Source organism: Portunus trituberculatus, chromosome 30 (genome assembly GCF_017591435.1).
Source record: "Portunus trituberculatus isolate SZX2019 chromosome 30, ASM1759143v1, whole genome shotgun sequence".
NCBI lineage: Eukaryota > Metazoa > Arthropoda > Malacostraca > Decapoda > Portunidae > Portunus > Portunus trituberculatus.
Window position 1 is genome coordinate 9647750 of NC_059284.1, and position 14506 is coordinate 9662255.

The 14506-nt window shown below is 43.6% G+C and overlaps 2 protein-coding genes across 3 annotated transcripts in view; one reads left to right on the forward strand and one right to left on the reverse strand.

Annotated features, from left to right (window-relative positions):
• The window catches only part of LOC123510997, a 173871-nt gene extending 159840 nt beyond the window's left edge, over positions 1 to 14031 (forward strand). For both annotated transcript variants that reach the window (XM_045266597.1, XM_045266598.1), the window contains 3 exons: positions 394 to 729; positions 3079 to 3188; positions 13554 to 14031. In XM_045266597.1, the coding sequence (XP_045122532.1) occupies positions 394 to 729; positions 3079 to 3188; positions 13554 to 13601 (494 nt within the window). In that variant the 3' untranslated portion in view covers positions 13602 to 14031. The remainder of the gene's footprint in view (positions 1 to 393; positions 730 to 3078; positions 3189 to 13553) is intronic.
• The window catches only part of LOC123510998 (protein ABHD18-like), a 75332-nt gene that overhangs the window by 43975 nt on the left and 16851 nt on the right, over positions 1 to 14506 (reverse strand). The window contains exon 11 of the transcript XR_006676679.1: positions 12464 to 12705. The gene's annotated coding sequence lies outside the window, so the exon portion shown is untranslated. The remainder of the gene's footprint in view (positions 1 to 12463; positions 12706 to 14506) is intronic.

Below are 14506 nucleotides of genomic sequence, written 5' to 3' on the forward strand. Positions count from 1 at the left end.
ATTCCTGTTCTGGGATAGGGTTAGCTTTTTCCCCTCGGATTTTCCCCTTTTTTGGTTATTTCCCCGCTAAACAATTTTCCCCTCCCTTGCTACAGTCCCGGGGAATTTTTTCTCTCTGAGTCTTTCCTGGTGTATATTTTCCTGATCCTTGTTTGAGGCCACTATATTTTCCTTCTTTTTGGTTTTTTCCCCCTTCACTGTTTCTCCCGGAAAGTTATCAGGGGAGAAAGTCAATGGAAAAATATCATTGAGAACATTTCCTTCTTACATAAAATAAAAATAAAAAAAATAGAAATTCCCTCTATACACCTTTCTCTATACACCTTTCATTAACCCTTTCCACGTATCACTCACCAATACACCACCATCTCACACACTTCGTTTCCCTGACAGAGACCCCAAGAGCGCCACCTGACCCCGGCTTGTCACCCCAACACGAACTGGAGCAGGAGGGGGAGGGGGCGATATGGGAGAGCCTGGGTGGGTCTGTAGGGGGCGTGGTGGGTGGACTCCTGGGGGGGATGGGAATAGTGATGCTGCTGCTGACTATAGTGGTGGTGATGGTGAGGCAGCGAAGACACCGGCGCTCTGAGGGTGGTGATAGTGATGGAAGGGGTATGGGAACGGATGCCTGCACTCTAGACGCCCCCTCCCGCTCCCTCAAGCACGGCCCCCACTCCGCCAGCCACTCCAGCCTCAATGTGGACGCCAGAGACCCCAGAGACTCAGGTGAGAGAGAGAGAGAGAGAGAGAGAGAGAGAGAGAGAGAGAGAGAGAGAGAGAGAGAGAGAGAGAGAGAATAAAGAGAGGGAGAGAGGGAGAAAGAGAGGGGGAAAGAGAGGGAAAAAGAGAGGGAAAAAGGAAAGATTTAAAAAAGAGAAGGAAGGAAAAGGAGTTAGGATAAGAAAACAGGGAAGGAGGAGGAAGAAGGATGAAGCAAGACAAAGAACAAGGAGAAGAAGCATTAGATAAAAAGGAGAAGGAAGTAGAAGAGGAGGTAGAATGAGGAGACAAGAAAGAAAAAGAGAGGAAAAAGGAAGAGGAAGAGGAAGAAGAAGGAAAGGGTAGGAAGGAAGGACGAAAAAAGACGAAGAGGAGAGAAACGAGAGAAGATTAAAGAAGTAAAATGAAGGAAGAGGATGAGAGATGAAAGAGAAGAAGCGAGAACGATGCAAATGAGAGAGAGAGAGAGAGAGAGAAAGAAAGAAAGAAAGAAAGAAAGAAAGAAAGAAAGAAAGAAAGAAAGAAAGAAAGAAAGAAAGAAAGAAAGAGAGAGACAAAAACAGAGACAGAGACACAAACTATTTATTTCCCACACCTAACCATTTCTTCCCACGACCAGCTCTATTTTCCCAACCCCTTTCCCCACGTCCAGACTTCCCTAGTATAAAAACATCCACTGGTAACTCAACACACAGTCTCCTACATTTACCATACCGTGTTCCGTTCAGCCAATAAAGAGGAAGTGGAGTTGGGTGATGTAGCTTTTCAAATCACAGCCACCCATACACAGTGATCGCCTCATTACTGGTGTTTATTGCTATCCACTGTGCCCTAACTGACCTCGTGTCGCGCGCCGATAAATCATTAGCATTTAAATCACACTTCATTACATCAGTTGCTATTTAAATGTTGCTATCTCGCCGGTCCTTCCTCTCTCTCTCTCTTTCTCTCTCTGCGTCCTTCCCCTCACATTTTTATTCCCCTTTTCCCCTCTAAGTGTTCTGGTACCCGTTTATGCCCTCCTCCAATCTTCCCCTTTTCTTTTTCCCCTCATAGTCTGCCCTTCTTTCTCTCTCTGTCTCCTCTTCCTCCTTCCCCTCACATTTTTATCTGCTTTTTCCCTCTAAGTGTCCTGGTACCTCTTTAAGTTTCTCTCCAGTCTTCCCGTTTTCTTTTTCCCCTCATAGCCTGCCCTTCCTCTCTCTCTCTCTCTCTCTCTCTCTCTCTCCTCCTTCCCTTCACATTTTTATCCCCTCTTTCCCCTCTAAGTGTCCTAGTATTCCTTCATGTCCATCTTCAATTTTCCCCTTTCTCTTCCTATCATATCTTCACTTCTCTCTTCTTTCTCCTGGTTCCTCTTCTCCAGTTCCCCTCGTTCTTTTCCCCTCTCTTCCTCCTATCCTTATCTTCCCTTCCTCTTCCCGTCTTTTTTTTATCGTTTCTCTTCTTTTTAGGTGTTCTAGCTTCCCTTTACTTGTCCTTTCAAGATCTGAGAAACAAGCACTTTCCCCTCACTCCTTTCCCCTCGTGTTCTTCCTCTTCCCCTCTTTTTTTCCATCGATACCCTTCCTCTAAGTGCCCTCCTCCCTTTCAAGACATGTACAGCTTCCCTCACTCATTCCTCTCCCCTCTTTTCTTTCCTCTATCTAGTATCTTCTCCTGCTTTTCCCCTTTTTATCATTTTCCCTTCCTTTAAGTGCCATGTTTCTCTTCAAGATCTGTAATTATTTCCCCTTATCATCATCCACTCATTCCCTTCCCCTCTTCCCCTCTTTCTTTCCTTTTCCCCTTTCTTTAAGTACCCTTCAATTCTCTTCAAGTTATTAGTTACAGTTTTCTCTCACTCCTTTTTCCTCTCATCGATGTGTAAGCCAGTAGTGGTAATCCAGTTAGTCAGTCATCCAGTTAGTCAGTAAGTCGGTCAGTCAGTCAGTCAGTCAGTCAGTTAGTTAGTTAGTTAGTTAGTTAGTTAGTTAGTTAGTTAGTTAGTTAGTTAGTTAGTTAGTTCAGTCAGTCAGTCAGTCAGTCAGTCAGTCAGTCAGTCAGTCAGTCAGTCAACGAATCATGCAAACCCTCCCATTTGTTTTCCCTTCTTCACTTTGTCAGTCAGTCACTCAGTCAGTCAGTCAGTCAGTCAGTCAGTCAGTCAAACAATCATTCAAACCCTCCCTCTTGTTTCCCCTCTTCACTCAGCCAGCCAGCCAGCCAGTCAGTCAGTCAGTCAGTCAGTCAGTCAACCAATCATTCAAACTCTTCCTCTTGCTACCTCTCTGCACTCAGCCAGCCAGCCAGCCAGCCAGTCAGTCAGTCAGTCAAACAATCATTCAAACCCTCCCTCTTGTTTCCCCTCTTCAGTATACTGCATGAGGACGGGGGAGGGACGACCGGCGGACCCATGGCAGGAAACTTCGCTAACTCCTCTCGTGGCGCTCTCTACTCCCCTCACCCCGCCACCAGGACACCAGGTGAGGCGCACACAGACACACACACACACACACACGCAAATGCTTAGGTGAATCTATGAATTACAGCGAATAAGGAAAACAAACAGAGAAGTGAGAGTGAGTGAGTGAGTGAGTGAAGGAAGGAAGGAAGGAAAGGAGGAAGGAGAGGAGGGAGGGAGGGAGGGAGGAGGAGGGAGGGAGGGAAGGAGGGAGGGAGGAGAGAAGAAAGGAAGGAGGGAAGAAGGGAGGAAGGAGGGAGGAAAGGAGGAAGGAAGGAAGGAAGGAAGGAAGGAAGGAAGGAGGGAGGGAGGAGAGAGGGAGGAGGAGGGAGGGAGGAGGGAGGAAGGGAGGAAGGAAGGAAGGAAGGAAGGAAGGAAGGAAGGAAGGAAGAAAGCAAGGAAGGAAGGAAAAGAAGGAAGGAGGGAGAGAGGGAGAAAGAAAGGAAAGGCTGGATGGAGGAAGAAAGGAAGAAGGAAAGCAGAGAAAAGTAAGGAGGAGAGGGGTGTAGAAAATAGAATAAGTAGATAATAAATGAATATATGAGTGAGTGAGTGAGTGAGTGAATGAGTGAGTGAGAGGAAGGAAGGAAGGAAAAAAGGAAAGAAGGAATATAAACACACACACACACACACACACACACACACACACTAATAACAACAACAATTAATAGCAACACATTTTCCCTCAGTCCCTTCACCACCCTCACCAGCTCCAGCCACCCTCCGCCCCCACCCTTAACCCTCACCCTCCTTTGGTCCCCCGTGGCAGAGTCTCTTAGTCGCGATAAAAGTTGAACAAAAGAGAGAAAAATCCATAAAACGCCATTGAAATTTTATCTTCGTCAGCGAGCTCAACATAAAAGTCAAACACACGACGAGCGAGATGAATTTAATGACTGATATTACTCACACTGAAAAAAAAAGAGAGAGAAAAAAAGAGTGAAAAATTGAGAGAAAAGAAATATTTAGTTGGCACTGTGAGTGAGAGAGAGAGAAAACGAAAAAAAAATCACAAAAAGGTGGACGATGTAAAAAAAAAAGTTTACACTCAAATAATGAAACGAAATAGAATTGTATACACATGCAGGAGGTGTGATCAAAAGTTAGTGGATGGAGTTTATTGGCTCGCTACAGTGGAGGGTGGAGTGGCGTGGCGTGGCGTGGCGTGGCGTGGCGTGGCGTGGCTTGGCGTGGCATGACTTAGCTTAGCGTGGCGTGGCTTGGCATTGTGGCGTGACATTGTGGCGTAGCGTGGCATTGCATCTACCCCAATCCCTCCTTTACCCTCAAACACACAGGAACAGACACACAGGCAGCTAACAGGAGGTCTAACATAGCGTGGTCTAGCCTGGTCTAGCCTGGTCTGGTCTGGTCTGGTCTGGTCTGGTCTAGAATCTCCCGGTCATGTCTCTCTCCCTAATTCGACGTCCCCGCATTTTCGCCCATGATTTCCACATACAGGAATTTGTGTTTTTCGGCGTGTTTGCAGGACAGAGGCCCGACCGTGTGATGCTGGGCTGTGAGGGGCTGCATGGGGCTGTGAGGAAGTATGTGGTGCTGTGCGGAGTTATGCAGGGTATGTCAGGCAGGGTTGGGTGCTGTGTGTGGGGTTGAGATAGGTTGCAGTAGGTTGTCCGGGGCTTTGTGGGGCTGTAAAGGGCTGTGATGGTCTATATGGCGTTGTGAAGGTTTATACGAGGCTGTGAAAGGCTGTGTTAGGCTGTGAGGGGCTGGGAGAGGCTGTGCTAGGGATGTGCTAGGCTGTAAGGGGGTGTGAGGGGCTGTGAAGGGCTGTATGTTGTTGTGAGAGACTGTGCTAGCTGTGAGGGGCTGCACGGTGCTGTGAGGGACTGAGCGAGCCTGTACGGGGATGTGCAAAGCTGTGGGAGGCTGTGTGGAGCTGTGTGGGACTGCGGCGCGGGGCTGTGTGGGATGGGGCTAACTCCTATTAAGCCGTCGTGTAAGTAAAAAATAGTAGAGGTGTTCTTATCCACGCCACTGTTTCCTGTCACGGCATTGAGTGAATTGGCGTGATTTTTTTCTTTTTCATTATTATTCATACCATGTTGGCTTTTCACGGGAATTTCTGGGCTAAAGGGGATACTTATCAGGGTACCTCTATCTCAAAGCCCACCCGCTAGGAAACCGCTGCCCCGAGTGAGGAAGCCCAACCTACACTCGGACCGTGGACAGGATTCGAACCCGTGCGCTTGGAGACTCCTCGGACCCCAAAGCACGCATGGTTCCTCTGTACCTTTGTTATTGTTATTTGTTGATATTTTTTGTTGCTTTAGTTATTTATTCTATTCATTTTGGAACTGCCTATTTCGTTTGGTTTATTTCACTTGTTTGTTTATTTACTCTCACTTTGTTTTATTCTATTTCATTTTGTTTTATTGCTGTCTCTTTCTCCCTTTCTCTCTCTCAAAACCACCATGGTCAGTCTCAACTCCTCATTTCTCAGGCTTTATCAGGACAGTCTCGACAAACTAGAGGACTTCAGAGTGACGGGCGACACAAGAAGCAGTGAGAGAGAGAGAGAGAGAGAGAGAGAGAGAGAGAGAGAGAGAGAGAGAGAGAGAGAGAGAGAGAGAGAGAGAGAGAGAGAGAGAGAGAGAGAGAGAGAGAGAGAGAGAGAGAGAGAGAGAGAGAGAGAGAGAGAGAGAGAGAGAGAAAAAAAGAGCTGGTCACGTGACTCCTGACTGCCTGCCGCCCGTAGTGAGGGAGGGAAGTCAGCAACATTCGCCTCATGAACTAAAACATGATTAACGTGAATTATAAACACAGCCCACATGGAACGCCCCGCCACAACACACCTCACGAAATCAAGGCTCAGGTAAACAAGGTAAATCACGTGGAAATTACATCAATATAGCCATTAAACTGCAAAACAAGCACCTGTCCAACCCTTTATTTCCCCCCGCGTGTGTGTAAAAATAAACAGAGTGACGTGTAGATATAAATGCATCGCCTACGCCGCTCAAACGCCTAAAATAGATGAGCGAATAGCGAGTAAATACAAATAAAGCAATCCGTCAAAGCCCAAACCAACCGTGCACCTAATCTGGCGGGTCCGAGCGGCGGTCAGGTGTGAAACAGGTGAGGGCGGGGGCCGAGTGCTGCTGTTTCCGGCTCACACCACACCTTATACCCAGACGCTGATGCCGCACCGCCACTCGCGTCCCTGCTGGAGTGAGGATTACAAAGGAAGGGAGTTCGATCCATTAACCTCTCCTTCCCCACCTTCATTCGACCATTAAGTCTGGAGGCAATCCTTTAGAGCACCAGGAGTAGGAGGTCTCGATCCTACCAAACACCATTTCTCTTACGTTTTTTTTTTTTTTCACTTTTCTTCACTAAATTAAGTCTCGAAACAAACAAGCACCAAAATCACAATACAGTTTTTTTTTTTCATCAACGCAAACACAAGACAAAATAAAGGAAGAACATAAAGTAATACAAGAGCAACTATAGGACTGTTAACCCCTTCAGTACTGAGACACATTTTTACCTTGAGATTTGTATACGATTACACCATTTTATTGGCATTAGAAAGAGTCTATGGCGGTCAAAAGATTAATAGCCAGAGTCTTCAGTATTTCAATCCCCCCACATGAGTTTCTGAAGCTGTATAAAATCACCAAATAGTAAGCAGAATGAATATGGAAATGCGTCATGGTACTGAAGAGATTAATACTTGGAAGAGTAACAAGCAACTATTATGAGGAAAGATATGAAGCTTCCTTACTCTCATCATCAACATTTCGTCTTAATTCATCGCATAAATTAAAACATGAAATAATTATGCTGTAGTGTGTGTGTGTGTGTGTGTGTGTGTGTGTGTGTGTGTGTGTGTGTGTGTGTGTGTGTGTGTGTGTGTGTGTATGGCCTCCAGTAATTCTTGGGTTTCCTCAACATTGGAGGTCATGCACGGATAAACAGGAATAACAATTTCAAGCCACAATGCCTGGAAGAATAAATAATGCTAAGTCGGAAATATTAAGCCGGAAATATTTAGCCGTGACCGTATCTCAAACTCTGGGTCTGGAAAATGGCAGCAGACCAATACACTAACAGATTAACACAGAAACAGACCAACAGACAATCAGACCACAGACTTTTCAATAACCATCAATATTTTCTCATCCTTTTCTTTTCTTTTCCGGTTTCCTTTTCCTTTTCGCTTTTCCGTTTTCTTTCTTAGTTGCAGTTGATATAAAAAAAATGGAAAAGTTGATCGATATTCTTTCCTTCCCTTTTTCACTTATGAAGAAAGGGAAAAGGAGGAAAAAAATAGGAAAATGAAAAGTTACGCGGAGTTCCTTTATTTTCCTGGTTTCCTTGACTTACAGACACAGATTGAAGGGAAAAAAGAAGAGAGGGAAATTAAAATGTACAAAAAGGAAAATAACAAGGAAACACGGGAAAATTTAACATATATAGAAAAGGAGGAAAAAAAGACAAGGAAATTAAAGACAAAACCAGATATGAAAAGAGAAGGAAATACAAAAATAAGATAAGCGTATTTTCCCTCAAGATAAAACAGGAAACAGGAAAAAGGAAAGAAAAAAATCAATAAAAACTAAATCAAGAAAAAGAAGACCAGAAATGAAAAGAAGGAAATGAAAAATAAGATAAGCGAATTTTCCCTCAAGATAAAACAAGAAACAAGGAAAAGAAAGTAAAAGTTCAATAAGAAAGCCAAGAAAAGGAGGAAAAGAAATCAGTAACGAATAAAAAAATTAATTTCTCATTAGCATTTTCTAATTAAAAAGTAAAAAAAAAAGTAAGAAAATAAGAAAGTAAGAAAAGTAAGAAAGAAATTAAAAGATACAAAAAAAAGTCTTCTTAAAAACAACTTCCAGATTTAAGACGAGAGGGAAAAAAATAGATGAAAACAAAGGGAAAAAAAGTCTCCTCTGTATCTTTTTCTATTCCCACAAAGCGTCATATACGAAAAAAAATGAATTAATTGAAGCAAAACACAAAAAAAGGTCTTGGTACAAACTTCAAACAGCTTTCCTATTAAGACAACAAGACGGGGAAACAGATAAAGACAAGAGAGAGGGAGGGATAAAAAAAAAACGCATTTCCACAAACAACTTCCAGATTTTAAACAACGAGAGGAAAAAAGATACATAAAAACAAGGTGAAAAAAATCCTCTATACTTTTTTCTATTTCCACAAAGCGTCATATACTAAAAAAAAATGAATTAATCTAAACAAAACACGAAAAAAAGACTGATACAAACTTCAAACAGCTTTCCTATTAAGACAACGAGACGGGGAAACAGATAAAGACAAGAGGGAGGGGAAAAAAACTCCTTTCCATCCTCTTGACTCCCATAAAGCATCATATCCTATTTAGAACGTTAAGAGAGGCTGGCTGATGGTTCCCTTCTTCACGAGGTAGAAGTGGCGGCCCGCGGATAACACTCCCTGTAACGCAGGTGAAGAGAGCAAACCATAAAGACATCAAACGTTTCCTTCAAGGTGTTGAGGCTCTCTCCCTCCCTCTCACTTCCTCTCACTCAGTTGTGGAGAGGCCAGGAGAGTGAGAGTAAACCAAAGGAAGATGAGGAGGAAAAAAAAAAAGTGGGTGAGGAAGAGGAGGAAGAGCACGACACGAGGAGGAGGAGGAGGAGGAGGAGGAGGAAAAAAGGCGCACGAAAGGTGATGCAGCATTTAGGAGTGAAAACAGAGCGGGAAGAGAAACCAAGAACCAGGAAATGTTTGCGCGCGCGCGTGTGAGTGTGTGTGTGTGTGTGTGTGTGTGTGTGTGTGTGTGTGTGTGTGTGTGTGTGTGTGTGTGTGTGTGTGTGTGTGTGTGTGTGTGTGAGTAGGTGGGTGTGCGTGTGTGACGAAAGTATAGAAGAGAGAAGAGAGAGAGAAATAAGAAAGGAAATGAGAGAGAGAGAGAGAGAGAGAGAGAGAGAGAGAGAGAGAGAGAGAGAGAGAGAGAGAGAGAGAGAGAGAGAGAGAGAGAGAGAGAGAGAGAGAGAGAGAGAGAGAGAGAGAGAGAGAGAGAGAGAGAGAGAGAGAGAGAGAGAGAGAGAGAGAGAGAGAAACCAGGGAAAGTGTAGGAAAAGTGCAAAGGTTAGGGGAACACAAGTAAGAGAAAGAAAAATGGGTGTGATAGAAGAAAGAAGAAAAGAAGCACACGAGGAAACGAAGAGAGGAAAAGAGACGCAGGGGAGGTGATGTAGAAAAGAGTAAAAGAGAAGAAGAGAATCAGGAAATATGCACAAGTCACGCGGAAACGAGGAAAAGATAGAAATACAAGGAAGGAAAGGAATAAGAAGAGAACGAGGAGGAAGAGGAAGAGGAAGAGGAAGAGGAGGAGGAGGAAAGAGAATAAGACATTGGACATAATTTGCAAAGGAAATAAGCAAAGGGAGAGAAGAGGACAGCCAAGAAATGTGTTGGAAAAGACGTGACGTGAGGTGAACGATAGACATGAAAGGAAAAGAGAGTGAAGAAACAGGGAGATGGAGGACGAGGCACACAGAAAAGACGAAGAAATAAAAAAAAATGTGTAAAAGACTGAAATATAAGAGGAAGGAATAAAGAGAAGGAAGAGGCCGAGGAGAGAGGTGAAATAGAATGATAACACGGAACAAGGATAAAAGGTGGAACAGGAAAACGCGGAAGGATTGAAGGAATACGAAGGCGGCCAGGAGAGAACACAGAGAAGAGACGAGGACGAGAAAATGAGATGAATAAGAAGTCATTTCCAACTGAGGAGTAAAAATAACGAAGGAGAATGAAAGGAGAATCGAGGAATATGCAGAAAAGCTGTTGAATTTAGAGGAAAGAAAAACGAATAAGAAAATAACAAAGACGAAAAGAGGAAGAGGAAGACGAGGAGGAGGTAGGAGGAGAAGGAAACGAAGCGAATGGGAGGTAATGTAGAACTGCAAATAGTAAAAAGACAACGAAGGATAAGAGGAGAAACAAGAAATATATAGGAATGGTGTTACGATTACGAATAAGGAATAAGGGTGACAAGGAAGAGGAAGAGGAGATAATGAGAAAACGAAGGAAATAAATGATGGAGAGCTTAGTAAGAATAAGAACTGGGGAGAATAAAAGGAAAACCAGCAAAAGTGTAGGAAGGTTAAATCCAGAATAAGGAATAAGAAGGAGAGAGAGAGAGAGAGAGAGAGAGAGAGGACGAGGAGACGAAGAGGAGACAATGAGGTGGATAAGAGAGGGATGGAGAGCTTAGTGGGAATAAAAACAACGGGGAAGGATGAAAGGAGAATCAAGAAATGTGGAGGAAAGGTGTTGAATTTAGACGAAGGAATAAGGAATAAGGAAGGAACGAGGAGGAGGAGGAGGAGGAGGAGGAGGAGGAGGAGGAGAGAAGACAATAAGGTGGGTGAAATGTTATATAAAAACTTAGCATGAATGAAAACAACGAAGAATGAAAGGAAGATAAAAGAATAAAGGTGAGAAATAAAGAAAAAGAGTTAACAAGAAAGAAAACAAAATGAAAATAAAGAAAAATAGAATGAAATAAAAGAAAAGTCTAGAAATATTCAGGAAAACAGTTCAATTCAAGGAAAGGAATAAGAAAACAAGGTCACGAGGAGAATAAGAGAGAAAACGTAGAGAAACAAGAGAAAGAAGGAGATAAAAAGACAAACCACACAACCACACAACCACACAACACACAACCACACAACCAAATGTTTAGAGGCAGTGTAAAAGTTAGACCTTGTGAGAAATGAGATAAGACAACCTTTGCACTACCTGTCACCACCACTACCACTACCACCACCACCACCACCCACCACGACCACCTCCACCGTCAGCATCTCGACACTCCCTCCCGCTGCATGTTTTATTACCACCCATCTCTTGTTCCTCCTTCTGAGCAAGCGAGGGAGAGACGAGGACAAGGAAGGGACATAGAGAGAAAGAGAGAGACAAAGGAGAGACAAAGGAGAGGCAAAGGAGGACAAGGAGGACAAGGAATAACAGGAAGTGAAGTGAAAGGAATAAAAAAAAGGGAGAAATAGAGAAAAGAGAATAAAACTAGCAAGGAGTGGGATGAATGGAAAGATTAGAGAGGAAAATACCAAGCAGGAAATTAAATGGAACGGTAGAGAAGAGAAGGAAAAGAATGAAAAGGGGAGGAAAACGAAATGAAAAGAAACTGAAAAGACGGAAAAAAAACAGGAAGATAAGAGAAAAAGAAGGAAAAAAATGAAATACAAATGGACAGAAGAGAAAGAATAGAATAAGAGGGAAAGGAAGGAGAAAATTCAATAGAACGGGAAAGAAAATAAAGAGAAATAAAAAAAGTAAAAAAAAAGGTAAAAGATGGAACAGAATAATAATGAAAAGAAACAAACACAACCAAAAAAAAAAAAGAAATATGACGCAATGGAAAGAAGAAGAGAAGGAAGAAGGAAAGAAAAGTAAAGAAAAATGGAAACTAGGAAACTCACACGGAAACGAAGGAAGAGGAATAAAAGATAAACGAAAAACGGTGACGGAATGGAAATAGAGGAAGGAGAAGGAGGAAGAAGGAAAGGCGGAAGAAAGAAGAGAAGAACGGAGAGAAGGGGAAGTTGTTCTGGAGGAAAAGGTTAAAGGAAAGAACACGAACAGGAAGACATAGCTGTGGAGGGAGGAGGAGGAGGAGGAGGAGGAGGAGGAGGAGGAGGAGGAGGAGGAGGAGGAGGAGGAGGAGGAGGAGGAGGAGGAGGAGGTGCCATACAAACAAACATTCATTAACACCAAAGATCAAAACTTAATAAGCATACTAATGAAAAATGCTAATATTCAATTTTTCTTCCTTTTTTTTGTTTTCCTCTTCACATAGTTGTTTTCCCTAACGTTCTTATGCTCCTTTAATTATCTGATCCTATGCTTCGTTTTCCCTTTTTTTCCCCATTATTTTTTTTCACAGGTGTTCGCTGCTCTAATTGGTAACCTGCGTTTGACACCTGAGCATGTAAAACTCGTGAGGAAAATATGATGGGTACACGTGCACACTTCCCCTTCCACTCTTCCTCCTACAAAATAAGAAAAAAAAAATGAAATGCCTGGGGATTGAGAAAAACGTATCCACCTTAAAACGCCTTCCAGCTAACAACATTTCTAAGACCGTTTCCTGGAGGCGAGGATAAAGAAGCAAGGAAAATATACACACACACGAAAAAAAAAAAAACACTCACACACACATGGGATTTTACGACAGAGTGCCAATCAAACACACACACACACACACACACACACACACGTGGTAAATAAATATACAACTGAACGGTATATTTCAACACTTACATTTCAGCCGAACTCCTGAAATTATGTGTGGGCGTTGGTAGTACGTGGAAGGTGTTAGTGGTGGTGGACTTAGTGGGAGTGCGGTGCGTGGGGGAGGTGTTACGTGGGTGGCAGTGGGCGGCGGTCAAGGTGAGGGGTAAGCGTTTACGAGTCGCCAGGTGAAGCGCGTGGCAGTAATCCAGGTGTACTCTTGCGCCAGGAAAGTCTCTCTCTTGTTACTCTGCCGGGTCTGGTCACGCCGCCTGTGGTGATAAGAATTGCTGTGGTAGTGAGGGTAGTGATGGTGATGGTAGTTGTAGCAGTAGAAGCGCCAACACCAACAACAGTAATAGTGGGTATAATGATGATGATGGTGATGGTGATGTGATAGTGGTGATGATGTTGGTGTTAGTAGTAGTAGTAGTAGTATTAGAGTAGTAGTAGTAGTAGTAGTAGTAGTAGTAGTAGTAGTAGTAGTAGTAGTAGTAGTAGTAGTAGTAGTAGTAGTAGTAGTAGTAGTAGTAGTAGTAGTAGTAGTAGTAGTAGTAGTAGTGGTGGTGGTGGTGGTGGTGGTGGTGGTGGTGGTGGTGGTGGTGGTGGTGGTAATTATGTTACAGAAAGTCAGAAACACAGATGACATGACATAAAAATTAAGTACACAGAAGATTAGTAGACGGAGGGAGGAATGGATGGAGGGACGGACTGACGAACATACATACACACAGACATAAACGGAATGACTAATGGAGTGACGGGGGCAGCGAGGCGATCAAGTAAATAATGTAGCAATATGATAGATAGATGTTTGAAAACGTGAAAACAGGTTCGTGACTCTTAAATTAAGGCAGAGAGAGAGAGAGAGAGAGAGAGAGAGAGAGAGAGAGAGAGAGAAACAAACACCTCACTCGTACCATTAAATCTCAGCCAGGATAAAAACAAATGCAAACACACAAACGAAATCACGAACTTATTGCCAACAACTCTCCATACACGCAAAAAGCACCAATGTCACACCTATCCATTAATAAATCCAAACACAGGTGAATAAACAAGGCTAATTAGGCAGCGCGTGAGAGCAAACACAACAGGTGACGCCAGATATTCTTGCCAGGTGTCGCCGGGCCCACCGCAGGACACACTGCCGGGTGACGTCAAGTGAGGCTGTGACGTCCCTGCCCTGCTGACGTCAAGGGCATTATGACATCACGCCTGAGTCCCCAAGAGTCGCCTGTTGGACCTCCTCGCCTCCACACTCGCGGAACATCAACACCTGCTGCTTCAGACTTCCCTGTGAGACGGCTGAGTTTTTGTTTATTTTTTTGATAACTCACTCCTGAGCCTCTGTGAAGTGTTGACTCTTTGAACCTTTTATTGACTCGTGTACAGACCCTCCTCTACCATCCTCCTCCTCGTCCTTCCAATCTCCCTCTGAACCTTCGTGAGCTTTCAACAAACCTGTGAGCATCTCTCGATATCTTTGAAAGAAAGTTTATAATAAACCTCATGTGGTGTTATGTAATTATATACATATATATATATAAACACACATTATTATTTTTATTGTTTTGTAATAAAAAGTTCTTTACATATTTAGTAGCCTGATTATTTTGCCCATCCCTCCGTGAGTCACCTGCTACGCATCACCGGCATCAGTGTTTATCGGGAGCGCGGAAGTTAAAGAGGCTATAAGGGAGCCGTATTAGTTGTAACTGCGTACGATTACTTTTTACGAGTGGCGGAAGGGTCACACACACGCCAGCCACGTCCCCAAATGATCTTCACATTCAGTTCATAAAACCAAACAACAAAAACAGCAAGAAAAATGATAATAATACCCTCGCTTTTTTTCATAATATCTTCACTTCCCAAGCCATCCTTTCCCTGCGCCGTTGTAAAAGACTCCATAATTCTCGGCGACCTGTGATTCACGGCTGCCTGAAGAATAGATAGACACTCCCGCCGGACACGTAGCCGCCGTGATGTACGCCTCCCTTTTGTTCCCTTCTCCCTTAGCCGCTCCCGCCAAGCCGCAAATACCAATACTCACCGCCGCTAGAGTGCATT